Here is a 25,392-nt window from a genome sequence, read left to right on the forward strand (position 1 = left end):
CAAAGCCATATGAATTGAATTATAATGCCCACAAATATGACAGAAAAAAGCTGCATTATTATAACATCAATAATAAAATAATAACAATACTAATAGAAAAATAAAACATTTAAGAGCAATATCATTATCGGGCATTGCTTATATGAGCATGAAACGAATCGCTGATAGGCATCGATTTCAGCATAATTGTTCATGTTAATTAATCAGACTTAGACTAGCTCTTGCAACTTTTATCTGAAAAAAATTAACCGATGCAGATGTGAACTTGACCGAAAGTTTAACTCTGATTGCGCTTTACAAACATGAAAGTACAATAAATTCACATTAGTGTCACTATCGTTATTTTTTATGTATTATAATATTTAATTAATATTTTGTGTTAAATTTGCACATTCTGATCAACCAAAATATTATTTAACAGCATGGAAATCACTGATTATTGCTAAATAATTGAATAAGATTTAAAATATAGATACAAATTATGACAAACAAATAATTTTGATTTCGTCATCTCTACGAATATGTTTAATGTAATTAGGCAACAAATATATCCAGTGCATTTTATTTTATAAAGACCATTTCATTATTTGTCTGTGATTTAAAAATTAACACACAAAGATACTTTTTCTTTTATTTGCTACTTTATTCAACTGCATTTTTTTTAACAAAACATTGTCTTCCAGTATAACTTTAGCAGCATATTTTGATCCAGCGGTGAAACGTAGTTTTTAAAAGATAAAGAAAAAAAGTTCACCAAGTTTAACCAAACAACTATTATAAGGTATAAAACAGAGACCAAATAGCCTAAATATTTACCACGACCGGTGAAACATTCAAATGTCTATTCAAAAAGATAAGGCGGTTCTACGTGCTCAGATGAGAGCCGCGTGCGCAGTCTGTTCACATTTAACGTTAGTGGAATAAATTCGCTCCGCTGGAACAGATGTTGCAGGAACAGCCAGGCACCACTGGACAAGTAAAACTTCTCTGTCCCTGAAACTAATGGGCAGCAAATCTTTCACCACCATTTCAGCGAACTGCTTTGTCGTCTTCTCGGTTCTGCCTGCGTTGCATTTAGGTCTTATGGCAAGTGATTCAACGCTCGTCTGAGTTGCCGCTCTGTTATCGCCAGATATTTTATCTACACATTTTAGATGATAGCGCATTGTATTTGTTGTTGTATACACTGTATTTTTATCGTTCTTCTCAAAGGGAAACCATCACCATGTGACTTTGAGGCCATGATTATCTGTCTTCTTACGTCTTTTGAGGCATCAAGTGGGAAGCTAACCAATCAGAGATCAGGGCCCCGCCCAACGTGCTGCCATAACCAATAAAAAAAAATTAAAATAATTTCGATCATCGTTTACGTGATCGATCATCGCTGTCGCGGTCGAGTACTCAATCACTGTTGCACATCCCTAGTGTGTGTGTGTGTGTCTGCAGATACTGAGGTATTAAGAACATATAAGTGTGTGTGTGTGTGTGTGTGTGTCTGGGGGTGGGGCTAAATGGGGGGGGGGGGGGGGCATGGCCATAATGTATATAATGAAAAAATCTGAAGATTGTTATGAAAATGAAAAAATAAAAATCTGATATGAAAATCTGTCTATGAAAACATGAACACATGATTAGGACAGGTTAGATTATGATTATGATCAAGCAATGTTATTAATAAAGGAGCAAGAAATATCTGCCTGAGGTGAAGAGTGTACCAATAAGCGGAAGCTAATTCTATGACACATCCTATGATAAATCAGATAACATATTATTATTACAGACGTAACATTACAACTTGTATCTGCACAATAGGATGATAAGCTATGCGTTAGAGAGAGAGAGAGAGAGAGAGAGAGAGAGAGAGAGAGAGAGAGAGCGAGAGAGAGAGAGAGAGCGCGAGAGAGAGCGAGAGAGAGAGAGAGAGAGACCGAGAGACCGAGAGAGAGAGAGAGAGAGAGAGAGAGAGAGAGAGAGAGAGAGAGAGAGAGAGAGCGCTGAAAGATGGGCAAGGACAGATTTTAATATAGATTCCTATAAAGTTCTCATTATAAATGTATGGCAGATTTATTAAGTGTTATTAAGTGTAATAGGTGTAATTTTAAGTTTTATTTTCCATAAACCAACTGCGCGTTTTCAAAGCCATATGAATTGAATTATAATGCCCACAAATATGACAGAAAAAAGCTGCATTATTATAACATCAATAATAAAATAATAACAATACTAATAGAAAAATAAAACATTTAAGAGCAATATCATTATCGGGCATTGCTTATATGAGCATGAAACGAATCGCTGATAGGCATCGATTTCAGCATAATTGTTCATGTTAATTAATCAGACTTAGACTAGCTCTTGCAACTTTTATCTGAAAAAAATTAACCGATGCAGATGTGAACTTGACCGAAAGTTTAACTCTGATTGCGCTTTACAAACATGAAAGTACAATAAATTCACATTAGTGTCACTATCGTTATTTTTTATGTATTATAATATTTAATTAATATTTTGTGTTAAATTTGCACATTCTGATCAACCAAAATATTATTTAACAGCATGGAAATCACTGATTATTGCTAAATAATTGAATAAGATTTAAAATATAGATACAAATTATGACAAACAAATAATTTTGATTTCGTCATCTCTACGAATATGTTTAATGTAATTAGGCAACAAATATATCCAGTGCATTTTATTTTATAAAGACCATTTCATTATTTGTCTGTGATTTAAAAATTAACACACAAAGATACTTTTTCTTTTATTTGCTACTTTATTCAACTGCATTTTTTTTAACAAAACATTGTCTTCCAGTATAACTTTAGCAGCATATTTTGATCCAGCGGTGAAACGTAGTTTTTAAAAGATAAAGAAAAAAAGTTCACCAAGTTTAACCAAACAACTATTATAAGGTATAAAACAGAGACCAAATAGCCTAAATATTTACCACGACCGGTGAAACATTCAAATGTCTATTCAAAAAGATAAGGCGGTTCTACGTGCTCAGATGAGAGCCGCGTGCGCAGTCTGTTCACATTTAACGTTAGTGGAATAAATTCGCTCCGCTGGAACAGATGTTGCAGGAACAGCCAGGCACCACTGGACAAGTAAAACTTCTCTGTCCCTGAAACTAATGGGCAGCAAATCTTTCACCACCATTTCAGCGAACTGCTTTGTCGTCTTCTCGGTTCTGCCTGCGTTGCATTTAGGTCTTATGGCAAGTGATTCAACGCTCGTCTGAGTTGCCGCTCTGTTATCGCCAGATATTTTATCTACACATTTTAGATGATAGCGCATTGTATTTGTTGTTGTATACACTGTATTTTTATCGTTCTTCTCAAAGGGAAACCATCACCATGTGACTTTGAGGCCATGATTATCTGTCTTCTTACGTCTTTTGAGGCATCAAGTGGGAAGCTAACCAATCAGAGATCAGGGCCCCGCCCAACGTGCTGCCATAACCAATAAAAAAAAATTAAAATAATTTCGATCATCGTTTACGTGATCGATCATCGCTGTCGCGGTCGAGTACTCAATCACTGTTGCACATCCCTAGTGTGTGTGTGTGTGTGTGTGTGTCTGCAGATACTGAGGTATTAAGAACATATAAGAGATCATTTACAGTCAACTGATCACAATGTGTGTGTGTGTGTGTGTGTGTGTGTGTGTGTGTGTGTGTGTGTGTGTGTGTGTGTGTGTGTGTGTAGATGATTTGTGTGTGTGTGTGTGTGTGTGTCTGTAGATGATCTGACTGTTGGTGTGTGTTCTTGTCTCTTTCAGTCTTGCTGGCTGTAATCTCACTGCTCAGTGTTGTGAGAGTTTGTCTTCAGCTCTAAAATCCTCAAACTGTGTCCTGAGAGAGCTGGATCTGAGGAACAATGACCTGCAGGACTCTGGTGTAAAGTTTATTTCTGATGGACTGAAGAGTCCAAACTGTCAGCTGCAGATACTGAGGTATTAAGAACATATAAGAGATCATTTACAGTCAACTGATCACAGTGTGTGTGTGTGTGTGTGTGTGTGTGTCTGCAGATACTGAGGTATTAAGAACATAGAAGAGATCATTTACAGCAGGGCTCTGAAACTGTTCAAGGAATGAAAACGAAAACCGTAAACGAATGAAATTTTGACAGGAACAGAACCAGAAACGAAATCAAATTTTATAGTTCCGAACAGAATCTAAAATTCGAAATGGCCATTAACCGGTTAATAACGTTATTTTATCGTTCCATTTAATATTTGAAATTTGCTGTCAATGAATCATGAATTCCAGAAGTATGTCATATGCAAATGTGACGAGTGAAATGTCGCTCAGGTCTGAACTCATCATAGATCAGTCTCAATGACAACGCACCGCACTTAGAGTTTATCTGAGGATAGTGTGAGATGAATTCAACAGATCACACACACGTGAGAGGTAGAGAGAGAGAGAGAGACAGAGAGAGGTAGCGAGGTAGAGAGAGAGTGAGAGAGAGGGGTAGAGAGAGAGAGAGAGAGAGAGATAGAGAGAGAGAAAGAGAGAGAGAGGTAGAGATAGAGACAGAGAGAGGTAGAGAGAGAGAGAGAGAGAGAGAGAGAGAGAGAGACCCAGAGAGAGGTAGTGAGGTAGAGAGAGAGAGAGTGAGAGAGAGAGAGGTTTAAAGCACTTTATTTTTCCATTACACCTTACATCACATTACTGAAAAAAACAAACAAAATAGAAAAAAATAAAAAATAAAAATAAAAATACAATTAAATTTTTCCTAAAAATTCACAACAAGCTGATCATCCTGAACTGTACATAGCACCTCATTAAAACACCAAACATCGCAAAAACACACCAAATTATTGGTAAGTTTGTAATATGCAAATTCAAGTTTCAGCCTTCCTTGCACCAGATGCCTAAACATCATCTCAGGGTTTATTGTAGAGAGTTGTTTGACTTTGTTTTTTCTGGTTTTCCAGATTGCCAGTTTGGCAGTTCCTATCAAATAATTTAGTAAAACCATTTTCCTTCTCATTAAAAAAACTGTATTTCAGACCCCCAATAAAAACTACTTCAGAAAAATCCTCATTGAATCTTCTAAAACAAGTCTCAAGCAAATTAAAAAGACCTTGTAATCTGTTACACTTTAAAAACAAAAGCTCCAGGTTTTCCTCAATCCCACAGAACCGGACCCCCCCCCCCCCCCCCCCCCCCCACTGCTGGATTGAGGTGCGCCACATGACGGTCCGTAGCGATGGTCCGGTGGATGATCCTCCACTGGAGGTCTGCCGTTCTCTTCTCCACCGGGGGTTTGTACAGCGTCCTCCACCTGTCCCGCACCAGGAAGTCTGGCTGTAGCAGTTCAGGCCATTTAGATGCTTTTATTCCTTTTAGTGATTCTTGGTGTGTCATTTTCACTGAAGTGCAATATAAAGCTTTCTTAGATGCATCTTTAAAAAGATCAAGCTGGGGGGTCGTGAAGGATAAAATAGAGTCCGCAATTTCCCCATCTTCCTCATTTCTGATAGGTGAGATCTTGATGTCTGGGAAGTCTTCTACAAAGACTCAACTAATTTACAATAATGACAAACCGTGGTTCACTGCAAAACTCAGACAGCTCCGTCAGGCCAAAGAAGATGCTTACGTGAAGGGGGACAATGTCTTGTATAAACAGGCTAAATACACATTGGAAAAGGAGATCAAAGTGGCAAAGAGGAATTATTCTGAAAAAATAAGGACTCAGTTCACTTCCAACGACTCCGCATCAGTGTGGAAAAGTCTAAAGAAGATCACCAATTACAAGACACCACCCCCCAGCACCGTAGAGAATCAACGACTGGCAGACGATCTGAACGAGTTTTACTGCAGGTTTGAAAGAACACCCATCACCTGCCCTGAACGCCTCCCCACACAACCATTCACACCCTTCACAACTCCTGCAACCAGCCCTGAATGCCTCTCCAAACTACCGTTCACACCATTAACAGCTCCTGCAACCCATCCTGAACACCTCTCCAATGAAGCACTCTCACCATTCTCACCTCCTGCATCCCCCCTCTCCCCCACACCTGCAATTCAGATCAGCGAGGATGCGGTGCGCCAGGTCTTCCGGAAGCAGAAAAGGAAAAAAGCACCAGGCCCAGATTGTGTTACACCAGCCTGTCTGAAATCCTGTGCTGACCAGCTGGCCCCCATCTTCACACAGATCTTCAACAGATCGCTGGAGCTGTGCGAAGTCCCTTCATGCCTCAAACGTTCCACCATCATCCCCATCCCTAAGAAACCCAAAATTACAGGACTAAATGACTACAGGCCTGTGGCTCTAACGTCTGTAGTCATGAAGTCATTTGAAAAACTGGTGCTGGCCCACCTGAAGGACATCACTGGACCCTTGCTGGATCCTCTTCAGTTTGCCTACAGAGCAAACAGGTCTGTGGACGATGCAGTAAACATTGGACTGCATTATGTTCTGCAACACCTAGACAGACCGGGGACTTATGTGAGGATCCTGTTTGTGGACTTCAGCTCGGCCTTCAACACGATCATCCCAAACCTCCTCCTGCCCAAACTAAATCAGCTCTCCGTGCCCACCTCCGTCTGTCAGTGGATCAACAGCTTCCTGACAGACAGGCAGCAGCTAGTGAGGCTGGGAAAATACACATCCAGCACCCGTACAATCAGCACCGGAGCTCCCCAGGGCTGCGTTCTCTCCCCACTGCTCTTCTCCCTGTACACCAACGATTGCACATCTAAGGACCCCTCTGTCAAGCTCCTGAAGTTTGCAGATGACACCACACTCATCGGCCTCATCCAGGACGGTGACGAGTCTGCTTACAGACAGGAGGTAAAAGAGCTGGCTGTCTGGTGCAGTCTCAACAACCTGGAGCTTAACACGCTCAAAACAGTGGAGATGATCGTGGACTTCAGGAGAAACCCCCCTGCACTCCCCCCACTCACCATCATGAACAGCCCTGTGACTGCAGTGGAGTCATTCAGGTTCCTGGGAACCACCATCTCTCAGGACCTGAAGTGGGACATTCACATTGACTCCATCGTAAAAAAGGCCCAGCAGAGGTTGTACTTTCTCCGCCAGCTGAGGAAGTTTAACCTGCCACAGGAGCTGCTGAAACAGTTCTACTCCACCATCATCGAATCCATCCTCTGCACTTCAGTAACTGTCTGGTTCAGCTCAGCTTCTAAATCTGACCTCAGAAGACTACAGAGGGTAGTCCGGACTGCTGAGCGAATCATCGGTTCAACTCTCCCATCTATTCAAGAACTGTACTTATCCAGAGTGAGAAAAAGGGCTGTCAAAATCACTCTGGACCCCTCACATCCAGCACACTCCCTCTTTGAACTTTTGCCATCTGGTCGACGCTACAGAGCACTGAGCACTAGAACGACCAGACACAGGACCAGTTTCTTCCCTCAGGCAATCCATCTTATGAACAGCTGACAATAATGGCGAACACACTACACTTTATATTTATATACACACACACTTTATTTATCTAACACACATACTTAGTATACACTTAAATTTTGCACACAATATATATGTACATACATAACTTCATTTTGTAATATACCTGCCTACAATTGTCATTTGTATATTGTCATTCACTGTCTACATATTTGTATTTTTTATTCTTTTATTATGTGTTTTATGTTCTGTCGCTGTCATTCTGTTGTACTGCGGAGCTTCTGTCACGAAAACAAATTCCTCGTATGTGTAAACATACCTGGCAATAAAGCTCATTCTGATTCTGATTCTGATTCTTGGTTATTTCTCATGTCCAGTGTTTGTCTCCGTGCAATCCAAGACCTGCAGCCACTTGGTAGCGCATCGGAGATCTCTTCTTTCAGTTTAAAAACAAGACGCAAGGACCTTAACCCTGTCAACTCTTGGAGTTCTTAAGTAGGTTTCCAGCCCCTCTCATTAAGAAGATGTCCAAGTTTGTAGACGCCATTCCTCATTAAGCATCTCTGCACAGTCACGGAGGAGAGCAATCGGGTCTGGATCAACGGATTAAAAAACAACGGTTCCTCTGAAAGGCTTATTTCCTCTAATTTCATTAAAAACAAGTGTTTGTCTAGACCAAGTCCTCCTGCCTGCTTCAGCAAAGCACTTGCTGTTTTGGCCCATGTCACATCTTTATAAAGAAGTCTCAGCACAGACTGTAATCTGAAAGCTCGGATCCGTCTCCTCAAATCCACCAAGCCTTGCCCGCCCTCCTGGACTGGAATATACAGGGCAGCTGCACGGATCCAGTGCTGTCCACTCCAGAAGAAGTTGACCAGTGTCCTTTGAATGTTTAAAATGAGTTTTTCAGGTGTCTCCATGACTGCAGTCCTGTGCCACAGCATCGATGCAGTGAGGTTGTTGATGACCAGGACTCTCCCCCTGTAAGACAGTTGTGGCAACAGTCACTTCCACTTTGTCAGTTTCCAGCAGACCCTCCCAATGTTTCTTTTGAAACTGTTCATTACCTAAAAAAACACCTAAAGCTTTAAAACCATCTTGTCTCCAGCGTAACCCACCCGGGAGTTGAGGAAAGCCTGTGCCTTCCCACCCACCAACAATAAAACCTTCACTTTTGGACCAGTTGACTCTTGCAGAGGAAGCTCTTTCATACAAACCAAGAGTTTGATTTAAAATTGTGATGTCATCCTGATTTGAAATAAAAACAGTAATGTCATCTGCATATGCTGATAAAAATAACTTAAAATTGTCCTGTGAACTAGGAACTGCTATTCCATTGAGATTCTTCCTCAACCTGCACAACAAAGGTTCTATGACCAGGCTGTAGAGTTGTCCAGACAGTGGACATCCCTGCCGGATGCCTCTGGACACCAGGATCGGCTCACTCAAACCACCTCCTGCTTTCACCAGCACAGACACATTAAAATACAGCAAATTAATGTAAGATATAAAACTGTCACCAAATCCAAAACACTTTAAAACATTAAAAAGATATTCATGATCAACTCCATCAAAAGCTTTTTCTTGATCTAACGTTAAAAACCCAAGATTTCCATGATAAAACTGATTAATGTCGATCATGTCTCTTAATAAAAACTGGTTGTCCGTAATTGATCTTTCAGGAATGCAGTATGACTGGTCCTTGTGAATCAACTGGTCTAAAACATTTTTCAGTCTGTTTGATAAGCATTTGGAGAATATTTTGTAGCCCGAACACAGTAAGGATACAGGTCTCCAGTTCTTTAAAAATCCCAAGTCCCCCTTCTTTGGAAGGAGAGACAGGACAGCTCGTCGACAGCTTGTGGGAAGAGTTTTGTTCTTGATGCAGTCCAACAACACTTCATAAAAATCTGGTCCTATTATATCCCAGAATTGCTGATAACAATCCACAGATAAGCCATCAATCCCTGGAGAATGGCCAGTGTGTAGCTGACGCACTGCTTCCGTGAGTTCTTTAAAAGAGATTAAAGTGTCCAGTGCCTCTTTCTGCTGGTGCTGGAGCGGAGGCAGTTCCTCCAGCAGATCCTCAACGCTCGCAGCATCACAGCTCTCAGCGCTGAACAGCTGCTTATAGAAGTCTCTCGCTAGCTTCCTCATTTCAGCTGGATTTGAAGTCACCGATCCATCTTGCCGACGGAGATGACACATTTGCTTCTGATGGACACTTTTTCTCTCTAGATTAAAAAAGAAAGCACTTGGAGCGTCCATGTCCTTGACAGAGCAGAATCTGGCTCTTATCAACGCTCCCTTTGCCTGCTCCTGCAAATAAGAGTTCAGTTCTTGTTTTTTCTTTTTTAAAACATCGCAATGCACAGCTTCACTACTAGATACAAGATTTCTTTCCATCGACTCAATGTCCTTCTGTAAAGTCCTTACTGTGTTTTTCACTATGGTTGATGTTTGGGAAGCATAATTCTGACAGAAAAGTCTTATGTTCACCTTTCCCACATCCCACCACTGACACAGACTTTCAAATGAAGACTTTTTCAACTTCCAGTTGCTCCAAAACACTTTAAAACGTTCACAAAATAAAACATCATTTAAAAACTTAACATTTAAAAGCCAGTAATAATTAGACTTTTGTGTCTTCTTTATGTTTAAAACCAAAGTAATCATGTGGTGATCTGAAAAACCATTGGGAGAAATAGAAGCATCAATAACTCTATTACTCCACATTTCGTTCAAATAAAACCGGTCTAATCTTGCTCCAGAGACTCTATCATCACACACTTTCAGCCATGTGTATTGTCTCACACCCGTGTTTCTTGTTCTCCACACATCTATTAGCTGGAATTCATGAATAAAACTTAACAGGGTAGCAGCAGATTGACTGTGAGGCTCTTCACCATTTCGGTCTACAATAAAATCAGTTGTGCAATTCCAGTCACCACCAATTACCAGACACACACTCTCATCATACTTCTGGACAGCATCTCTTAATTTCATAAAAAGATCCTTGCGTTCTGGACCGTTATTGGGAGCATATATATTTACCAGCTCAAACACAGTTTCTTCGTATTCAATTTCTGTTAGTAACAATCTGCCTTCAACAATGTTGTCTATATTTAAAATGTTTATGTTCATGTTTGCAGAGAATAAAATGGCAACTCCTGCACTGTTGTTTGTGCCATGGCTTAAAACAAACTTGCCTTCCCACCACATTCCCCACTCAATTTCATTGTCCTTGTTAGTGTGGGTTTCTTGTAAAAAAGAAACGTTAACCTTTTTAATTTTAATAAACTCAGAAACCATTCCTAGTTTTCCCCGGTCTCGTCCACCGTTTATATTTAGAGATCCCACCCTTAAAATATCCATGTAGGAATATAAAAATAAAGAGGACAGAGACAGAAAGAGACAGTAAAAATAAAGTTCACCACGTGATGTTTAAACATGTTGGTGTCTTTGGGAAACAACTTTATCTTTTCTCAATTTTGTTACCATTTTCTTCAGTCTAAACCTCTTTTTCTTGTCTAAAACCTCATAACTAACCGTTCTCTGAAATAACAGTACTGATGCTATGAACTTCTCAGGGTCTGGGAAAAAATCAGTGACATCGAAAGCCTTGCCAAAAGTCGTGTCTAGAAAGTCATGTATTTCTTTTAGAGTGTACACGACCCTTTCTATCTGCGAGCCCACATCAGAAACCTCAGAAAAAGTATCATCATCTTTCATTTCTGTCTCACAGTTTTCTTGACTCTTTGGTAGATCAACACTTTCCATTTCAGTATCTCCATGTTCACTCACATCGTTTTTCGTTACACTGTTTTCACCTGCTTCTGGTTCAGCACCAGCTTCCTCAGTATGACTGTCATTAATTACGCTTTCTGTCTGTTTTCCACTGTGATCCCCCCGCTCCTCCACAGCTGAAGGCAACACGTTCTCTGACGCGTTCTCCCCGACGCCCGCAGCGTTCGGCCCGGCATTCTCTGACGCGTTCTCCGGCGTTCTCTGACGCGTTCTTCCCGACGCCCGCGGCGCTCGGCCCGGCGTTCTCTGACGCGTTCTCCCCGACGCCCGCGGCACTCGGCCCTGCGTTCTCTGACGCGTTCTCCCCGCTAACACCAACCTTATGTGGGCACATTAATCGCTTATGGCTAACATCCCCACAATTAAAACACTTCATACTCCCAGTATTGGCATAAATCATGTAAGCCTTCCCCTCATGCATCACCCTAAACGACACGTCAATACTCGGCTCGTTCAGGAACATGAACACTTGTCTTCTGAAAGACATTACATGTTTTAAAGACTCATTCTTACAGCCGAGTGGAAGCGCTTTCATTGCACTAGCGAATTTCCCATAGCGCGAAAGTCCACGCTCAATCTCCTCGTTGGGAATGAATGGAGGCACGTTTGACACAATTACTTTTGTGGTTGGAGCAACAAGCGGTGAAACAATAATAAATTCTCCACTTACCACAATCCCGTTTGTAATCAAACGGCCTACGTGCACCTCCTCCTTCACAAACACCACCACCGCTTTATTCATACGAGACGCAGAGTAATATTCTCGTATCCGATCTCCTCTCCTACCGCCACCAACACATCCTCCACCGCCACACCTGACGCAGGAACACACCTGACGCAGGAACACACCAGACGCAGGAACACACCTGACGCAGGAACACACCTGACGCAGGAACACACCTGACGCAGGAACACACCTGACGCCATGACGGAGGGAAACAGGTGGCGTCACCCTCATGAAGAGGGATGCCATCCCGATCCCAAACAAAACACAACTACACTCAAAAACAAAATCAAAAATAAACTATAATCTCCTTTACAAAATAATATTTTAGTTTTAGTAGAAAAACTAAAGATTAGTAATAGAAAAAACCAAAAAGTCGCCCTCTCCACGTGGGAACCCTCGGACACCCAACCCTCTCAGACTCAGAGAGAGAGAGAGAGAGACAGAGAGAGAGAGACAGAGGTAGAGAGAGAGAGTGAGAGAGAGAGAGGGGGGGTAGAGAGAGAGAGAGAGAGTGGGAGAGGTAGAAAGAGAGAGAGAGAGAGTAGGAGAGGTAGAAAGAGAGAGAGAGAGATGTTGCACACTGTGTAATCAGATGTGTCTAATTCCTGATGTTCACCTCTTCATGTTTAATAAATCAAGTGTTATGATCTGCTGAGCTCCCTGTCTGTGTCCTCCTTCCAACAAAGACAACGAGTAAGAACTGTAAAGCGTGCATATAGAAACGACGCGCGTGACATTATTATTAGGCAAATTATAGACACATAATATTGTTTTTAAAATAACGTTATTAACCGGTATTTTTTCCACCCGAACCGGTTTCAGAACGTAATAATTCAGAGGAACGGAGGAACACAAACGTTAAAATATTGATTCTGCTCAGAGTGAACCGATTGAATTTTCTTTTCATTTTCAAGCCCTGATTTACAGTCAACTGATCACAATGTGTGTGTGTGTGTAGATGATCTGTGTGTGTGTGTGTGTGTGTGTGTGTGTGTGTCTGTAGATGATCTGACTGTGTGTGTGTGTGTGTGTGTGTGTGTGTAGATGATCTGTGTGTGTGTGTGTCTGTAGATGATCTGACTGTTGGTGTGTGTTCTTGTCTCTTTCAGTCTTGCTGGCTGTAATCTCACTGCTCAGTGTTGTGAGAGATTGTCTTCAGCTCTACAATCCTCAAACTGTGTCCTGAGAGAGCTGGATCTGAGGAACAATGACCTGCAGGACTCTGGTGTAAAGTTTATTTCTGATGGACTGAAGAGTCCAAACTGTCAGCTGCAGACACTGAGGTATTAAGAACATAGAAGTGTGTGTGTGTGTGTGTGTGTGTGCAGATACTGAAGTATTAAGAACATAGAAGAGATCAATAAAGCCCCTTTCACACGGCACGTCGGACCCGGTATATTTCCGGGACATTGCCGGGTCGCCTTCTGTGTGAAAGCAACCACGTCCCGGGATTAATTACCGCATTGATCCCGGGTCGGGGACCTAGTAACATTGCGGGGTTCGACCCAGGACGAGTGCTGTGTGAACAAAAGCCAGATCTAATGCCGTGTCGAAGTGACTCTTTTACCGGCTGTTTTGAAGGAAGATCAACGTTCGCGACGAAAACATATGTGCAAACTGTAATGAAGCAGAGATCAGTTAGTTCCTCACTTTCCGCACTGACGCCGAGATCGTTCGCTTGCTTCAGTTAAAGTATAACGTGCCTAGCGTTTTCGACTCGTACATTACACGTCACGTGCTGATGTCACGTGTCGTTACGGGATCTTCACGGGTTGTGTGTGAAAGCACGCACATATCCCGGGTCATCACTGGCAGTGTGAAAGTGCCAAATCTAGCGACCCGGGAACAATTGCAGGAACACTTTACCTGTGTATTTGCCGGAATGGCAGTGTGAAAGGGGCTTTAGTCAACTGATCACAATCTGTGTGTGTGTGTGTGTCTGTAGATGATCTGTCTGTGTGTGTGTGTCTGTAGATGATCTGTCTGTGTGTGTGTGTGTGTGTGTGTGTGTGTGTCTGTAGATGATCTGTCTCTGTGTGTGTGTGTCTGTAGTTGATCTGTCTCTGTGTGTGTGTGTGTCTGTAGATGATCTGTCTCTGTGTGTGTGTGTCTGTAGATGATCTGTCTGTGTGTGTGTGTGTGTGTGTGTGTGTGTCTGTAGATGATCTGTCTCTGTGTGTGTGTGTCTGTAGATGATCTGTCTGTGTGTGTGTGTGTGTGTGTGTGTGTGTCTGTAGATGATCTGTCTCTGTGTGTGTGTGTGTGTGTGTCTGTAGTTGATCTGTCTGTGTGTGTGTGTGTGTGTGTGTGTGTGTGTCTGTAGTTGATCTGTCTCTGTCTCTCTGTGTCTGTAGTTGATCTGTCTCTCTGTGTGTGTGTGTCTGTAGTTGATCTGTCTCTGTGTGTGTGTGTCTGTAGGTTGTCTGGCTGTATGGTGACAGAGGAAGGCTGTGGTTATTTGTCTTCAGCTCTGAGTTCAAACCCCTCACACCTGAGAGAGCTGGATCTGAGCTACAATCACCCAGGAGAATCAGGAGTCAAGCTGCTCAAACACAAACTGCAGGATCCAAACTATAAACTGCAGATACTCAAGTATGTCAAACACTAATACTGACGTACTGAACATGTGTGTGAATGATGCTGATCTACATTAAATTATGTTTTATTAACAACATTTGGGAGGATCTTATGTACGTCTCTTTGTACGTCTCTTTGCAGTCAGCTAACTCTCCAAAACAGTCATTAGAGTCATCAGCGAGTCTGAGTCGTGCTCCAGATTCCACCGCTGCAAAACCTCTTTCTCCTCCCTCCTCTGTTCAGTCTTTTCCTCCATCTCTCTCTACATCTTTCTGTGTCCTGCAGCTCCTGTAACAGATGCTGGCGTGAGGCTGCCTCCACCAGCGGCTCAAGCCTGTGCTCCTCCTCCATTCCCTTCTTCACCTCCTCTGTGTTCCTCCCATAGACTGTAGAAACACGCCATTAATTATGCAGAACTTTGAGTCTTATATAATTTAAATGGATGAGTTATAAAACAATTCACCCCCTCACAGTTGTCATGAATAGCAAAATTATCTATATAGACCAAACTCATTTTTTGCACCGGCCTGTAAACATGTTTTTTTCTTCTGTAAAGTTGGTGATTGTAACATGAGGAGTCTATGGGACTGACTCTCTTCTGCAGTCAGCCTCAAGCGGCCGGTCGATGAATTACAGTTTTAATACATTTGATAAATGCAATAAATGCTGTTCATTATATTTTGTGTGGAAATAATGATGCACTTTTAAAGCAGTAAAATAGTTTTCAACATTGATAATAATCAGAAATGTTTCTTGAGAGTCAAATAAATTGTAATGATTTCTTAAAGATCATGTGACTCTGAAAACTGGAGTAATGATGAAGAAAATTATGCTTTTCATCACAGGAATAACATTACATTTTATAATTTATTAAAATGTAGAACTTTTTTGTATTTGTAATAATATATATATATATATATATATATATATATATATATATATATATATATTTTAATAATGAGTGCTGGGGGCGTTGCTTGTGGGCGTGGTCAACAACTATTGACTCAGTCTGATTATATGAGTGTCAACTTCTGAACCTGTGTTTGTGTGTTTATAGTGTGGATCATGGAGGAGAGAAGAGGATGAGAGCAGGACCACGAAAGTGTAGGTCTACACACACTCACACACACACACACACACACACACACTCTCTCTCTCTCACACACACACACACACACACACACACACACACACACACACACACACATAGACACTGACACACAGACACTGACACACACACACACACACACAAAGACACACACACACACACAAAGACACACACACACACACAGACACACTGAGTTCAGTTCAGACTGAGAGAAAACTCCTGTTACAATCAGAAAATCAGTCTCTTATTCACAGCAGCTCGACACTTCGCTGCTCAGAGAGAAACCACTGCTGAGTGCACAGGGTTTTCTCAGTTTATTTCTATTATCTTTGTGTTATCTTATTATTATTATTTTAGTGATTAGAATAAGTATGTTTTAGGCTAAATTAATTATTTAAGCCTCATATCCTCGCGAATCGTGAATGGTTCTCAAATCAAGAGGACGTGAGAGGACTCTCTTTTGGTTATTTTCCCGCTTTAGCAAGTGAACAAATATTCATTGTTTTGTTTCTAAGCTGCTAATAAAAACCTGGTGGACTGAGTCATTTGTGTCTGAACTGGACAGATGATTTGAAGCGATGTCCTCGAGTGTGGATTCAGTTTAATCATGTAAACCTTTAGATTCACCCTCGGCTTGTGACAGCTAAAGAGGATCTTGTGCGATCGCATCTCTGATTACTCTTGAGAAACTGAAAGATGAAGTATAGGCTACAGAAGGACAAATATCCAAACTTGAAAAAGAAAGCCAGTGTTGATCTGTGTCTCCTGCAGGTGTACAGCTGTACTGTGTGTATCATGAGCGCTCAGACTGACCTGAGACCTGAGACACACAGACATTTCAGCAGTTATTATAGACCTGTGTGTGTCCCGTGTTTCTGTCACTGAACCAGTCATCACATTAATTATCACTTTATCACTCTTTTACATGACCAAGTCAATCTCTGAATATAAATATCTAATCGTCTACAACAATTAATGTGTTGGGTATTTTACTAATGGGAATACAACAAATTCATGACAATGTTTTACATTCAAACTTTATAGTGAAAAGTCCTTTAAAAGCATCTGGAATGCAATCAAGTAATTTTAAAGCAGTTTTTAAAGCATTTGCTGCATGGATTAAAAAAAGAGACAATTCTCCGTCTGCCGCTAACAGCTTTGATACGATCACGACGTGAAGAGGAGTCATTTATTCCACTTATACTACAGTTACCACACCTCAAGACATCGATCAGATGATTTATTTAAAGAGATTCGTCTGGTTTTTGTTCTTAAATCACTATTGTGAGTGTGATGATTTACTGCTCAAGAAACATTTATTATTATCAATATAGAAAACAGTTGTGCTGCTTCAAAGCCATGATATATTACCATTCAAAATACAATTATAAAAAAAAAAAAAAATATTCCAAAAATAAAAAAATATATAATAATAATAACAATAATACTTTTATTCACCAAGAACAGATGAAATAGCTCAAAGGTGACAGTAAAGACATCTTGATCCTCTCTTGAGCAGCGTTTTGAGCTCAGATAAGATAACGGTCGTTCACTCAGAATTCAGACATCACTACAGAATGTGTGACAGCTGATCTAGTGCACTATATAGTGTATAGGGAGCGCTTTCAGACACAGCTCTAGTCAAAGCTGTAAACACACAGACATCTTCAGTGTTGTGTTGTTCTTGATGTTTCTCTCTTCTTGTGTTCAGATGCCTGTGATCTCACACTGGATCCAAACACAGCACACACTGAACTCGTTCTGTCTGATGAGAACAAGAAGATCACAGGTGTGAAAGATCATCAGTCGTATCCTGATCATCCAGAGAGATTTGATGAGTATCCTCAGGTTCTGAGTGTTGAGAGTCTGACTGGACGCTGTTACTGGGAGACTGAATGGAGCGGAGATAGTGCTGATATATCAGTGTCATATAAAGGAATCAACAGGAAAGGAGGAGGGAGTGACTGTGTGTTTGGATGCAATGACAAATCCTGGAGTCTGGAGTGCTCTGATAACAGTTTCTCTGTCTATCACAATAAGAACAGAACTGATATTCCTGCTGTCCGTTCATCCTGTAAGAGAGTAGGAGTGTGTGTGGATGTGTCTGCTGGTGTTCTGTCTTTCTACAGCGTCTCTGACACACACACACTCACACACTTACACACACACACACTCACACACTTACACACACTCATCACCACATTCACTGAACCCCTCTACGCTGGATTTGGGGTTTATTCTGATTCCTCAGTGTCTCTGTGTGATATTAAATGATAGAGAGACTCTTTCTGATCTTCACATGCACACAAACTCATCAAATCTCACATCACTACATTTCTATTCATTTTTAATTAGTTTTTCATCATCATACAGAAGTTATGAATCTAGATCAGACTCTCATACTGTTCCGAATCTTTAATAAACAGAGTAATATGTGTGATTTAATATTTCTATTGTAAACTGCTCATCAAATGTAATAAAAGTCCATGAGTGACTCATTTGATCCTGAACTGGTTTCTGAATCCTGATGTATGTATGCATGTTTAATAACTTATGTTCTCTCCGTAGGGACAAATGTTCACATCGTGGACCTCTATACTGTTCCCAGCTGGAAAGACAAAAATGTGCATTGTTTGCCTGTAAGGTTTTTTTTGGGTTGCCGAATGCAACAAGTCAGAGTGCATTGGGTGCATTTCCAACCAAAAACTATACTATCTGGACCTAAAAATCCTGTTTAAAGGACATGTGGATTGGGAGCATAAACAGCAAGCTACAACATCTCAAACCTCTGTCGTTCTCTTGTGACGCCGCATGAAAGCTGAGGAAACATGATCATTAATTCCATTAGAAACACGGTAATAGATTTCTTCCTGTTCTGCTGGACGTGATCCACACAAATCAGCCTTGTGAAGTGCCCTAAAAGCCTCACTGGATCTCAGATCCGTCTTCGAAGGGAAATCCCTGGATGCCGACAGACAAGGGATGCACATGCAATCTCAATGAGAACCTGTCAGAAATGTTCTCCAAACGGCCCGAAGGCACCGCTCTCAGATTCACTACTGAATCGTTCTGGGTGTGAAACAAGTTCATCTCTATCGACAGATGCTGTGACGTGCTGTTGATCATCACACGTCATTTCAACCTGTGCCTCAGTTCAGAAAAACAAGCAGAAGTCTTCATCAGCTGACACTAATGCAGTTATTTACACGAGCACAATCAAATACTGGATACATGCTGTAAATGTTACCTCAAACTATTACAAATCATGTTTAACTAAAATAATTACAATCATTATAGTAATTCATTTAAATAAAGCTAAAATCTAATATAAAAACCTTAAAAACCTTAACTGAAATGAAAATTAGATATGCTGCCTTGCAATTAATTCAAATAAATAAGTTTAAGTACTAAAAATATTCCAAAAAAATTAATAATAATATTAATAAAAATTACAGCTAAGAAAAAAAAAACAATAAAAGAATTATATATTTTTGGTAATTGAAATAAAACTTAAAAAGAAAATTTAGATAAAAAAAATAAATAAATAAAAAATAACAGCTAATTCATATAAACAGGTTTAAGATACTAAAATAAATTACATCTAAGGAAAAAACTATAATAATAAAAATATTAATAATAAAAAAAATCCCTAACAAAATTTCTAAAACTTAAAATAAAATTAAAGCTGAACATATCAGCATAAACTATTACAAATAATTTTGCTAATTGAAATAAAGCTAAAATCAAATCAAATACTACACCAAAAATAAAGGGAAATTAAATAGAAATATTTATAAATACATGAAAAAACTAAAATGATAAAAGTGCATCATAGACTTATTAAAACCAAAACTGAATTTAAAAATAAACGCCAATTTTAAATATTAAATCATTTTATAACGGTATATAGAGGGCATATTTTTGGGGCTCAATAATAGGAGAAACATCAAACTGTGTCTGTCAAATCAATAAATGCAATTATAAAACAAAAAATAAAATGCACTGTAGAGCTTCAAAGCAGAAATGTGATGTTTATATAAATTAATTAATAAATAATGTGTCTTTTTTTTCTAGTTATGCATAACATTGAAATGTCTCCATCATAACAGTACTTTGCATGTAGTCATATTAACATCACTTTCTGGTATCAGTGTGAAAGCTAAGGGTTAACAGTCTTTAAATGACCACGACGGGAGTTTAAAGACTAGATATTGAGAAAGCATTTATCCTCTGAATCTGAATTGAGTGTGAATGGAGGCAGTAAGCAGATGCTGGGGGGCATCAGATCAGTTTGAGCCTCTCTGTACCTTCTCATCATAGACGATCCCGGGCCGGATCTCAGGAGCCTGGTACCCAGGTGTGCCCTCGTGGAAGGACTGGCGCGAGATGCCGTAGTCGTTCACAGAGTCGTCCAGCTCCAGAGACCACACCAGGATGTTGTCAGACTTGAGGTGGCAGAAGATGATGTTGTTCTTGTGCAGATACGCCAGGCCTGTGACGATCTGAAGGTGAGCATGTGACCCAGCGGCACGTACTGAGAGCCTGAGGAGCGGCGGACAGTAACCTCAGTCTGTTTCTCTCACAGACAGAGAGCAATGACAACACGTGTTTCTACTACATAATTAAGATGAAACAATATTTGAGCGTGTAATGTTTTTCTGCCGACTGTTGAGTCGTTCGTTTAGTAACAGCGTGCACTTATGTGGTCTGATTTCAGTGATGTAGGAAAAAAACGGGAATATGTTTCTAATACAGTGGGGAATTACTAATGAGGTTCAGCTAATTGCTTTACTCACAAACCGTGACCTTTCAACTTTCTCTTTGAAGAGACGTACAGTAATTCCAGTCCTAATGAGCTTTAACTTGTTTTGACATGTTTACTTGCAGATCAACTTTATTTATTCAGACTAACAACTGCATCAGCAATTTTTCCATCTTATTCTTCAACCATAAGTATTTAAACCGGGTTATTTGTGCATCGGTGACCAAAATCTGACCAGAATATTGTTATTTTTCCTGCAAATTCAGCATGAGATTTAATCATCGTGAATATCATTCCAGTTTTTGGAAAGTGCATTCAATTAAAGATTTCATAAAATGAATGGTTTGTCATCTTTACATTTTAAAAACTCAAAAGTCACATCATAAGCACACAAGAATGCCTTTTTTTATAAAACAGCAAACAAAATACTTCAGATTGGTGATGATTATTCAAATATACAACTATCTGATAATTCTGACATTTTTTTATTATTTATATACTGTTATAGTTTTCATTTATATTTTCAGTTGTCATGTTTTGTCATTTTTTATTCATTTACTTTTTTATTACATATACTAAACACAAAATGTGGCAGAGTTCAGATTTTTTTAAATATGAATAGTTACATGTACACATATTTTAAGCGTTATATTAGTATTGCCTACATAATATTGGTATTACTATTATAATTAAGTAAATATTATTTGTTTTTTCTTCACAGTTGAAAAGTATCAATAGAAAATGGAGCAATTTATATTTTTCTATAATTATAAATTATAAGTTATTAATAATGATCGTGTATATAAATATATAATTGTAATTTTAATTGCATTACACAATTTTAATGACAATTTTTCCTGCAAATGTTCAACAGCGATAACTAAAAAAGCAAAAAAAAAAAACAAAAAAAAAAAAAAACTTAAATGATAAAATAAAAAATAATAATAATTAATTGCCTATAATATATCTATACTTAAACTAATTTTATACTTATTTAATATTTGTATGTATAAATACATGGAGTTGCATGATCAAAAAAACTAGTTAATTAGTATGAGTTAATCAGAAGTCACACCAAGAAGTCACCTACAGGAATCCATCGGAGGAACTGTCAATTAAATAACAATATGGGGTTTTTGACACAATGTCAAAACATTATTACAAGAAAATATGTGACCCTTGACCACAAAACCAGTCACAAGGGTCATTTTATTATTAAGATTAATACATCATGAATAAATAAGCTTTCCAATGATGTATGGTCTGTTAGGATAATATTTGGATGAGATACAACTATTTGAAAATCTGGAAAATGAGGGTGCATAAAAATCGAAATATTGAGAAAATCGCCATTAATTCTTAGCAATGCATATTAAAAATCAAAAGTTAGGTTTTATCTTCATGGAACATGATCTTTACTTAATATCTTAATGATTTTTGGCATAAACTAAAAATCTATAATTTTTGACCCATACAATGTTTTTTTGGGGGGGGGGGGCTGTTGCTACAAATATCCCCCAGAGACGTAAGACTGTGCTCCAGGGACACTTAGATTATTAAAATGACATCTTGTTATTATGACATAACTGATAGGGAAAATAATATATGTTGCAGCAGTGTGCCACTGTAAGAAATAAACCCCAGATGCACAGATATAGAAAACTAGAATAATAATAATAATTACATAACTAATGTGCCGGGCAATTCTTATATTTCTTATTATGTATATAAAGATTTTGTCATGCTCACAATTTACTAATTGAAATAGGAATTAAAACATGAACATATAGAACAGCTTTTTATTTCAGCTATTTTCTCATTTTAATTTGGTTTGATGTACTAAAATAACTCAAATGAAAATGAAAGAAACATTAAAAGCTATATAGACATAATGAAAACAAAACTACTAAAAATGACACACACAAATCACTTACAATTTAAGACAAAAAAATATTAATAAAAAACAGAATTGGAAAAAAAATGAACTGTTTAATAGTTGCTTAAATGGAGTCAATAAAATAAAATAAATATAATTAAATAAAAATGCAATGCATATAAATACTTTTACTTAAGTAAAGAAAAGAAACATAAATATGTACTTTAAAGAATAATAATATATTTTTTAAAAACATATTGACGTATAATAAAACATATAATGATATATTTTAAAACATTAGTTTTTGAAATTATTTATAGAAGCTGCACTACCTCTCTGACCATTGAATAAATGAATGAATAAATATATGTTAGTTAATTAAGAACAGAAATATAAAAATATGCATCTTAAAAATAACCATATATTTTTTCAATATTTAATAAACATAAACAAATATGAATTGATAGCATTTGTGAATAGACATGAATTTTTCTTTGTGCATTAGCCGTCTGCAGATCCTGCTAATCTTTGCTATCACTGGCCGGACTCTGCTCAATGATGTGCTCCAGTTCAGAGTCCGTCAGGTACTGGACCTCGTCGGCTTCGTCTCTCCTCACACGTTCTGCTTTTATGGTCTCCTGCAGGGTCAGCAAACTTTTGGGGATCTGTATAAAACACCAAAAACAGACATACAAATAGATGACTAGATGTCAGGAACAACTGCTGTACGTACAGGCTTAACGAACACTAACCAGTCTTCCCAGAATCTGTGACAGCTAGCAGGGTTGCTGATGTCCCTCATGGAGCAGCCGAGCTGAAACAACCGCCTCTTGAGCACGTCCATGCCTTCCAGCGTCTTACACGACAGCTCACTGCAGACACACAGACACACAGCTAAACAGAGTTTCTACTGAGGAAAGTAAGCTGAAGTTGTGATCACCAGACTAACTGGAGGTGTTTGAGTGTGATGTCGGGGGATCCGCTGGTTCTGCAGAGTGCCAGGATGTAGGCCCTCAGCGTGGCCACGCGCTCCGTACCAAACTAGTGTCTATGAGGTCCAGATGCGTCCCGACGACGATGACAGCAGAGTTAGGAGCACGAGCCTGGAGCACAAACACATTCAGACAGTCATTAGACGGCTAGAAAAATGACTTCCACAATGACAAGCTCATGCCAACTTTGTGTTTGTAAAGAGAGTGTTTGGTGTTTGGATATATAGTGCTTCTGCAGTTATTTTACCCCTTTCGTCATTAAGGATTTTAGTTCCAACACCTGCATTTTCAACTTGCCTTTGCTGTATTAGCAAATATGCTAACTAACACTCTGTATTTTAGCTGACATTACAAAAGCTTTAGGTTGTGAATAGTAATAAACTATTACATAAATAAAAAAAATATATATATATATAATATATAATAAACACATATAAAATATATAATATAATATATATACATAAAATGCATTATATATATTGAATAAATATAATGTGAATATATATATATATATATATATATATATATATATATATATATATATATATATATATATATATATATATATATATATATATATATATAAAATAAAATAAAATAAGAACTGTTTATTTAATTAACTATCATTAAACTATTTCCTAAATAAATAAACATAATTTGTTTAATGATTGTTTAGTAAATAAATAAGTAAATAATGATATGATGTTACAATATATGCAATGATAAGTAAATAAAATAAATATATAAATAAAAATAAAAATTTTAAACATTTAAAAATGTATTTGTTTGCATTTCCAAAATATCATTAAACTATTCAATAATAGTTAATTTAGTTCGCACTGGCAAATGCTAATTATTGTCAAATCAATCAGTATATAAACATTATTGACTTTGTTTGCAATGCCTATTTGAACAAATAAACAAACAAACTTCATTAAGTGTGTTTGTCATTTGCCAGTGTTATACAGTTGAAACCAGATATTCACATACACTTCAGAAAAACTTTTTTTTCTTTACTGTCATACGTTAAATTTGAGCAAACTTTGTCTTTTCTAGATCTATAAATATTAACATATTTGTTGCATCTGTTGAATTTTTATGCATTTTTTAATCACTTTTTTTTAATGTATGGCAGTAAAGAAAAACAGAATTGTTGTGTGTTTTTTCTTTCTAAAGTGTAAGTTAATATCTGGTTTCCACTGTATATGGTTTCCTGACCTGGATGTTGAGCAGCCACGACTGCAGGTTGGCCACGGCTTCCTCTCCCAAAGCCAGATTCCAGATCACTACGAACAGAGCTTTATCCCTGAAGAAACACTGGTTCACCGTCGACATGCTGGCCGGACCGCCAATGTCCCACACGCTGAAGGACACTGAATCAACCTGGATCCACAGCAGAGACATAACACCAGAACTCACAACATTACTCCATAACCTCCATCGAGGCATTGTCTGACATATTATAGAGCTGCTGAGGTGAAGCTATGGTTCATTTTGTTCTGTTATCAAGTTACGAAAGCTTGTTTCTGCCACAGAATAAAATAATACAGAAGATAATTGTGACTTAATCTCTCAAATGAGATGAGCAAAGCATTGTGGGACAAACACAGCCCTGAAAACAGACAGATAGACTGGGAATTCAGTAAAAGCTGAAACGATGAAGTCACACACTTGAATCAACAGGAGATGACAACATGACACTTAATTTATTTCTTTTTTTGGGTCCATTTGGTAACATTAGTTAACTACACCAGTTAACATGATCTAACAATGAAAAAAATGCTCCTAAGGCATTTATTAAAATTTACATTCTGTTATTAAAAATCAAGTTGCATCTGTTAATATTATGTTAATAATAATAATAATATTAACAAAGATTATTGAACACATGTAAAAAATGTATTAATGCATTAACTAATGTTAACTAATGAGACCTGATTTTAAAGCAAGACCTTATTGTTTTGTTTACAGTCTCCTTTACTTGGCTTTAAACTCAATTTTGATTAATTATTTATTATTTAATTCTTTTTTTTTTTTTTTTATTGAGTTTATTGCAACTTTACTCAGCACTTGTTACTCTTTATATTTATCCTTAAATTAAATTAGCATTACAGTACCTTACATTAACTATTGGGAACTTATTGTAAAGTGT

General features: G+C 38.3%; 1 protein-coding gene and 1 long non-coding RNA gene across 26 annotated transcripts in view; one reads left to right on the forward strand and one right to left on the reverse strand.

Annotated features, from left to right (window-relative positions):
• The window catches only part of LOC128019083 (NACHT, LRR and PYD domains-containing protein 12-like), a 282,672-nt gene that overhangs the window by 22,100 nt on the left and 235,180 nt on the right, over nt 1-25,392 (forward strand). For 11 of the 25 annotated variants that reach the window (XM_052605429.1, XM_052605111.1, XM_052605191.1 and 8 more), the window contains exons 7-8: nt 3,784-3,957; nt 13,035-13,208. The exons of 1 other annotated variant lie outside the window; for it this stretch is intronic. In XM_052605429.1, coding sequence (XP_052461389.1) covers nt 3,784-3,957; nt 13,035-13,208 — 348 coding nt within the window. Of the gene's footprint in view, nt 1-3,783; nt 3,958-13,034; nt 13,209-14,343; nt 14,518-15,559; nt 15,607-17,321; nt 18,121-25,392 lie in introns of those variants that run through there. 13 more of the 25 variants (XM_052605306.1, XM_052605359.1, XM_052606654.1 and 10 more) reach the window with 8 other exon arrangements.
• Nucleotides 22,561-24,661, reverse strand: LOC127939461 (uncharacterized). Its single transcript, XR_008148933.1, has 4 exons — nt 24,459-24,661; nt 23,198-23,351; nt 23,001-23,120; nt 22,561-22,913 (listed from the first exon to the last, which is right to left on the reverse strand). It is a non-coding gene; the product is annotated as an uncharacterized LOC127939461 (long non-coding RNA).

This window comes from Carassius gibelio, chromosome A1 (assembly GCF_023724105.1).
Source record: "Carassius gibelio isolate Cgi1373 ecotype wild population from Czech Republic chromosome A1, carGib1.2-hapl.c, whole genome shotgun sequence".
Classification (NCBI taxonomy): domain Eukaryota; kingdom Metazoa; phylum Chordata; class Actinopteri; order Cypriniformes; family Cyprinidae; genus Carassius; species Carassius gibelio.